A 7,568-nucleotide genomic window follows, 5' to 3' on the forward strand; every position below is an offset into this window, starting at 1 on the left:
CTCACCTCTCTACTGCCCAGTGAAGCGATAGGAGTCTTCCGCACGCATATCCTCCTTGCTTCCGTGATCCTGGGGGACTTCGTATGCATTGCAAACGCCTTCCCTGTTGACTCCTCTTTTCTAAGTGCCTTGCCTGAAAATGTGTGCATGTAAACCATTATTAAATGCGGTTTAGTTTGGTTTGCTTGTGTTGTGGTGTTTGGGGTTTTTTTGCCACTGTCCTAGGATCAGATTGTAACTCTCCAGATGCTGGTTTAAATAACCCCTTTTCTTTGCTAGTATACTGGCAGTACCTCCCCGCTTTCTTCACTTTTGTGGTACTTTGGTGTTTTTCCCCTTGTATAATATAATTCCATACTGCTTGGTATCTTTTGCAGCTGTTTTCTCCATATTTTTTCATTATTTCATGACTCCTATTTTTTTCTCCCCGATCCCTCCTGATTTTCTTACAATTTCACTGTTTTCTGTGAGATTCTTGTTGAGTTGGGAAAGATGTGAATCACTAACCCAGAACTTATGTCCTGATTCTTTAATTCAGTGACCTCCAGGCTTGTGACATGGCCACAGATGTAGCTGAGCCTGTAGTCCCTGACTGCAGAGGAGACGTAAGGAGCGGTGCCAGGTCAGATGCCGACTATCCTCTTCGGGTTCTCTACTGCGGAGGCAAGTGCTGAAGGGGCAGTTGTCCATGATTCTTACAATGTGCTGTTTGTGAGGGCAGCCTAGCAGAAAGAATGAGAGAATCAGAGATTTTTCTTTTGGTTAGCTTTTATTGAGAAGCTAGACCACAGTCAGCTTGACCTTTCTGATCGTCTTTTTAAAATAGCTTGTGTTGTTTATTTTATCTAAAGCATTTTTGGTGAAATGTAGGAGTCTTCCCTCTGAGAGTTGGAGGTACTAACAGCTTTCTGTGTGTAAAAGCAGTGCAAGTGATGCTCAGGTGGTGAACTGTTGAGCAAAGGTCTCTTCCTGCAGAAAGCCAGTAAAGACTTTAGCACAGAAAATGCCTCTGGGCGTTAGTATGACAATAAGAAATAAAGTTAGAATTCATGGAAGTTATTGTTGCACTGTGTTTAGAATTACTCTTTATTCTTTACATTTGTAGTTATGTGGATGAAATTATGTCAATATTCTTGACAAGCATGTTTTTAGATAGGTATATTATTTTGCTTTGGGCTTCAATACAATTGCAGGGGATTAGGAGAAAATTCCTGTTGTGCGTGAAAGCCTGCACGATTGGTTTGGGTTTGTTCTGTGCCTGAGCCCCTCCTCTGGACATTGGCAGCTCTTGGGAAAAGGAAAACTAACCAAATCACGTGGTAATTTATTAGGTTTATCTTTTGCCTCAGGTAGAACTGCTCGCTCTTTCTGTAGCTTTTCCCAAAGCTGTAGGCATCTCCTTCCCTTCCTTCATTGACTGGCTGCTCTTGCTGTGATAGTTTTATCCTAATGCAGAGCGTGTGAGCAAATGACTAATGAGAGAAAAAATGTGGATGGTGTCAATAAAGTAATCTTCTTGAGTCAAAGTGTGGTTATAACCAGAAGTTATGATGTAGGAAGTCATCCCTAACTTTAAAATACCATTTTTAATTTAATGCTAAGGCTGTAACTGGAGAACTTCTTTTTGTAATCTATTTTTTTTTCCTCCCTTCTTTCTCCAGTCTGTTCATTGCCAACAGAGGTGAGTTAATTTTTTTGTTGTCTGAGTTTCTTCTTTCTGTCCTGTGATTCCTCACTATGATGTCTCTTCCTCTTCTGGCTTTTCTTAATTGTGGCAGTTCTGTGCTTCAGCCACTGTCATCTTTACGATGACACGAGGTTTCTTATGCACAAGTATAGTATTCATACTCAGTCATCTGCAGGAGAAATGACTGAGCTGAATAGCAAATATATTTTGGTGTATTTGTTCATGACGTATTGTGTAGTTACTCTGCTAACAGCATTCATATGACCTTTCTTCTCTAGTACTGCGAATACATGCCTGATGTGACTAAGTGCAGACAATGGTTAGAAAAGAATTTTCCAGATGAGTTTGCAAAACTTACAGTAGGTAAGACTCTTTTCTATTTTCTAACTGATCTATGCCCTTAGACATATTCAAAAATCTTTGAGCTTGCCCAATTCTCATCTCTTCCTTTTTCCTGCTGTAAAAAGTTAATAATTTTTTTAGGAGTCTACTATGCTTTTGGATGCTGTGCAAATATGTTTGATAATGTCAGAAAACACTGAATAAATAGTCTGTAGTTTCAGTAATAATGTTTGAGCTTTCTTAAGATTCCTACTGTAACCAGTCATCCATGTACTTGTTTCCCATCGAAGTTAGTTTATTGGATTTTATGTCTGTCCAGTCTACTGTGGATGGCTGGAGGAAAGGTCATTAATAATAGGGAACTTGTTGATTTGCATTTGGAATTTCAGTATTAACACTATCATTAATTTCTGTCTCTCTGTGGAAATTATGTGAAGAGACTGTATTGAAATTGTAACTGTATCTTTGAGCTAAGGCTTTTCTGAAGTCTGAGTTGCGTAAGTACTATAATGAAGGTGTAACACGCATCAGTCAAGGGGCTGCTGCACTTAAGCAAAGAGTTTACGGATTTAGCAAAATATCACTCTACCTTACTTCCTGTTCTGGTAAGGCTGTGGCTGTCTGACCACTAATTTTGTTATCTTTCTTCTCCCCATTCCTTTCTGATGTATTGAAGAAAATTCACCTAAACAGGAAGCTGGGGTTGGAGAAGGCCAAGGAACTGCGGGAGAAGAAGAGGAGAAGAAGAAGCAAAAGAGAGGCAAGGTCTAAATAGTTGATTGCGGTACTGATTTGTAAGCAGCTTGGGGCATTGCTTTCTCACCTGCTGGTCTGGACGATGGCACAGATTCCTTGCATTTTCGTTTTTAGCTACGCTTTGACTCTGCACAAAAGATACCAAATATTGTTCTTCTGGTGGTTGCAGAGTTAGTGCAGTGATATATGCTGATGAAAGAATTGGATAGTAGTAATAGCAAGTGAAAGATGACCTGCATCATGTGTCTCATTGTTCCTGTCATTGCTGTTGCTGTTATTCATGGAGTAATTCTCAACCTAAAATCAGCTGGCATGCTTCCCAGAATACTGGTTTCTGCCCTGTTTAACAGCAGTTTATAGGTTGCTTGCAGAGTAGAACAAAGACCGCTTTCCTCTATTAATGCCTCATGACACTGCTTTTGCCTTTTTTCCTTCCACCCCTCTTCTGTATTCACATAACAGGATTTAGTTTTGTGCTTTTAACACTATCACCTATGTCTCCATTAACAGCTGTGTCTCTTCCCAGCAATACTAATGAGAAACACTTTTCAAAAACCAACGTTGAAGATATAAAATATATGAAACAATTTAAATGCACTTTCATATTCCATCATTGGAGTTCTTTCTGTTTAATTAATTAACATACTTTCCATTATAAATCAGAATGCTGAGCTTAATATGCATTTGTCTGCGGAGTGTCAGCTGTGTCTGCAGTGCCTTAGAAATTATGGTTAATAGCCCAGTAAGAGTCAGATTTTAAACCACATATCACTGCAAATGTTTTATTTTTGAGTCTTGGTAACCGGTTATGTTTACCTTGCAAGTATGCTATGTGCAGTGACAACAGTAATTTACGTTCTGTAGCTTGGATGCTTTTCCCAGAAACTTCAGGACGTTTTCTTTCAACACTAATTTGTTGTGTGGGGTGGTATGATTGGTTTTTAGTCTGGTTCTTGATTCTAAAACAATAGTGTTTAAAATACTTAGGGATTTTCTCCTAGAATCCAAAGTTTCATGAAAACTTACGGTATGGTGTTAAGTATGATAGTATAAGATTGGCTGTAAGAGAGACGGTGAGGAACAACAAGCAAAAACTTACTAAGACACTGCAGAAACTTACTGAAGAAATTTTAAGACAGAAATTTACTGTCTTACATTATTGGATATCAATTTATAGTAATGTAGAATTGAAAGTGCTACATGTTAGAAAAAGAAGTAGTCACAAAGTCACAAGTTAGTTTGCTTGTTATAAATTCTTTAGGTTTTCATGCTGAGAAGGCTCAAGAACATCAAACTTTGGTTACCCTGGAGTAACTTGATGAGTGTATACAAAGTTAGCTGAGATCTTAATCTGACTTGAAGAATCCTAATGAGTGGAATATATCTTTTGTGTGCTTTACTCGGACTAATAAATGCCCAATATGTGAAGTGTTCCCTCAGGTTGGCCTAGGAACAGACAGCAAGAAAGATGTTAAATCATGTGGAAGCTTGGCAGTCAACTACTGTAGCTGGCTTCTGTTTCAGAGCCGTGGTGTTTTCTGCTAGCTCATATATAGATATATGGTTCATACTGGGTCATGCACAAATATCTAGAACTTAATCTGCTGTTTAACCCAGCAGCCTGAATAGGCACATCCTCACGGCCTCAGTAAATGAACGTAAGTTGCTTTGCGTAAGGATGTTAAACTAATGAAAAACATTAAAGTAACAGTTTATTCATATGATTACAACCAAAGAACAACTGAAAGAGGGGTTAAATGTAGACCAAATGCAGTGATCAGTGGAGTGTGGGGAAACTCCCTTTTTGGTAATTGAAATGGGCTTCTGCTGTCCATGCTGTACTTCAACGCACATTTTACATGCATCTATTGTTATTTCTTGTAATATTGAGCTTTGATGACATGGGACCTTTCTTAAATAATAATTAAAAAAACTGAATGTGAGACAATGTGCAAAATACATTTTTGTTTACCAACACAGATGGGGAGGTAATGGTTTCTTTGTTTATAGGGATGAAATCTGACCTTATATGCTTTTTCTTTGATTAAGTGTGACGTCATTTAACTAATTAATGTAACCTTATACTCTGTTTTAAAGGTGGAAGAGGTCAGATAAAACAGAAAAAGAAGACTGTACCACAGAAAGTTACAATAGCTAAAATTCCTAGAGCAAAGAAAAAATATGTCACAAGAGTATGTGGCCTTGCAACATTTGGTGAGTTGACTTTTGTTATGTGGTTTTTGTTGGCTTTAGATGTGCTTGCCTTTAACCTCATATTTCTTCTGATTGTATTATATTGAGTGATCCACTTCCATCTGTGCGAGGTGAAAGTCCCAGGGTGCTTTTAGCAGTTCCAAAGCATGCCAAAGGTACACTGGCTTCTCTCAGTAATAAATTATTAAAGTCCTTATTTCCACGGTGTTTGCAAACAGAGTTACAGGGGTTTTTTTTGAAACAGGGCTTCCCATAGCAGTCCACTTGTTAGACTTCAGAGTAGTCTGTTGTCTTTGAAAATAAACATGTTCATAATTAAAAAGATGCTTATTTCCATCAAACCTGTAAATAGGTTATTGGCAATTATTTTTACCTATTCTAGAGACTAAGTAAGGCTTTAACTGCCTTTCTAGTAAGGCAGTCAGATTATTACCAAAGTACACTAACAATGCTGTCCTACATAGCTTTGGTTCAGCTGCAAACAGCCACTTGGTGTTTGTATCTATAACAACATCTTCTTTCACACGTTGATCATGAATTCTTTTAAAAAGGTAAGTTTTAGCCTTGGTTGTATTAACAAGTTATGCTACCTATTTCTTGGATGAGAGCATTATCAATTTTCTTGAGGGATCAGTAATACGCACTAGCTTGCTCTGAAGTGGGTAGGTATCTTTATGCTGGAAGCCAATCTCAAATTGTTGGGACATGTTGTTGAAAGGAACATACTGAAGCACTTCGGTGAACAAACTTGTTCAATAACTGTGGAAGCTACTCAGAACTAGGGGAGCTTTTCAGTCAGTTCTGCATGTGCTTTTCTGGTGAGTGTGTGTAGCATAGACAAACAGAATGCATAGAGGACATTCAGCAATTTTTGCCTTGAAGAGTTTGCTAGATTTGTAGGTCAGTTGTTTTGTATGTAAACAACAACTTGCTTGCAATGGAAACTGTAGCAAAGCTTTAAGTGTAAGCTGCCACTAGTTTTTCAACGGTGAAATGATGATTTTGGTTTTAAACTTGAGAAAATACACTTACGACAATGACCGTACTTAAACTGTCCATTTTCCCATCAATAGAAATTGATCTTAAGGAAGCACAAAGGTTTTTTGCTCAGAAGTTTTCCTGCGGTGCCTCAGTAACAGGAGAAGATGAAATCATCATTCAGGGGGATTTTACAGATGACATTATTGATGTAATCCAGGAGAAGTGGCCTGAGGTAATAAACCCTTTCTTCGGTCAGAACTCTTAATTTTCCACAATAGCCTGTGACTTTCCCATGATTCTGAAAAAGGCTTTCATCTTTGGCAGTGCAGATTGTTGTGAAAAAAATAAAAGACCAGTTGTTGCATTCCCACCTATGAGTGATTAAACTTGAAGTCGAACGTTGCTTCCATTGTCCAAGAACCATTAACTCCCTAAACATGTAGCGCTGTTACTGTGGATACTACGGTGAGGAAGGCATATCGGAATAAGTCCAGCTGTCAAGTATCTGTGGCTTTTTTGTGACCGTTTCTTAACGGTGAATGCCCAGGTATTCTTACATTGCCATCCTATTTTTCAAAGTCTCTTAAAATATTGCAAAGTTTAAAAAAAAACCCCAACAACAAAAAACAAACAAGAGGGGGGGAAACACAACTGGACTGAAATGTTGATGGTTGGGAGGTTTGATTGTGCTGCTTTGATCGCAAGCAGTTTCTTTGAGTCTCCCTTGTTCTGGTATCTCCTGATTGTGTTCTTTCTGAAATAATTCTGTAGGCCTGTCTTTATTCAGGGCCCCGTAGGTTCGGCTCTGTCATATAGGCACACGTCACTCCTGTGGAATTTACAGCAGGGAGTCTCAGGTGGTGCCATATACTTCTCCCACACTTCATTATATGTACAGTGGTGAATGTTGAGTGAGACATGTAAGGAAAAAACATACTTAATATGCTATGTTTTGGCCTTTTTTTTCTAGGTGGATGATGATAGCATTGAAGATCTCGGAGAAGTCAAGAAGTGATGGTGAAAGACTACCTTTAATTATATGGTTATAAATGATGTAGCCAAAGTGAGGCTTCTAAATCCATTTGCTCTGCAGTGAAACTGTGGGGAACCCGTATCCTTGGCATTTTCACTGTTCTGTATAGGCTGCTTGGGTTTTATTTTTTTTGTGATATTTGCCAAAGTTAAATTGGGGTTCTATCATGCTTACGCATGAAGTAGAGTTAAATAAAATTACTGTTTCTCCCTGAATACAGTTTCTGTTTTCTTTACACCTACTTTCTTCTACGGAAGATAATAATTTAAGTTGTGAAAAGCTTATTTTTCATCTGTTATCCTTTCCGCTGAACTTAAGTGAATAAGGTCTGTGGCTAATATACAGTAACTCGTACCTCTGATTTACCTGCATAAAATCTTAGAAATTGGAATGGGACAAACATTCTAAAGGTTTGTTAGCAATTAAAGGAAAATGAATCCTAAAGTGGTCGGGCAGTTGGACTAGATGGATCGTTGTAGGTACCTTCCAACTGAACTATTTTATTGAATTAAGTGAAACACCGAGGAACATGTGAATATGTATGAAACATTTAGC

General features: G+C 38.2%; 1 protein-coding gene across 1 annotated transcript; it reads left to right on the top strand.

Moving 5' to 3' along the window:
- The first annotated feature begins 541 nt into the window (after window positions 1-541).
- On the top strand, window positions 542-7,232 carry DENR (density-regulated protein). The gene is made up of 7 exons (XM_010287403.1): window positions 542-663; window positions 1,662-1,681; window positions 1,966-2,050; window positions 2,706-2,789; window positions 4,883-4,999; window positions 6,073-6,212; window positions 6,951-7,232. The coding sequence occupies exons 1-7, from the start codon at window positions 558-560 to the stop codon at window positions 6,993-6,995; spliced, it is 597 nt and encodes a 198-aa protein (XP_010285705.1). The 5' UTR covers window positions 542-557; the 3' UTR covers window positions 6,996-7,232.
- The last annotated feature ends 336 nt before the right edge of the window (window positions 7,233-7,568 follow it).

The sequence above is a fragment of the Phaethon lepturus genome, unplaced genomic scaffold (assembly GCF_000687285.1).
Source record: "Phaethon lepturus isolate BGI_N335 unplaced genomic scaffold, ASM68728v1 Scaffold30125, whole genome shotgun sequence".
NCBI classification, from domain to species: domain Eukaryota; kingdom Metazoa; phylum Chordata; class Aves; order Phaethontiformes; family Phaethontidae; genus Phaethon; species Phaethon lepturus.

Bases quoted from the DNA above. Each gene is read 5' to 3' on its own strand.
- DENR (XM_010287403.1), top strand. From the start codon at position 558: ATGGCCACAGATGTAGCTGAGCCTGTAGTCCCTGACTGCAGAGGAGAC. The intron at 1,682-1,965 runs GTGAGTTAATTT...TTTCTTCTCTAG, and splicing joins TCTGTTCATTGCCAACAGAG to TACTGCGAATACATGCCTGA. The intron at 5,000-6,072 runs GTGAGTTGACTT...TCCCATCAATAG, and splicing joins ATGTGGCCTTGCAACATTTG to AAATTGATCTTAAGGAAGCA.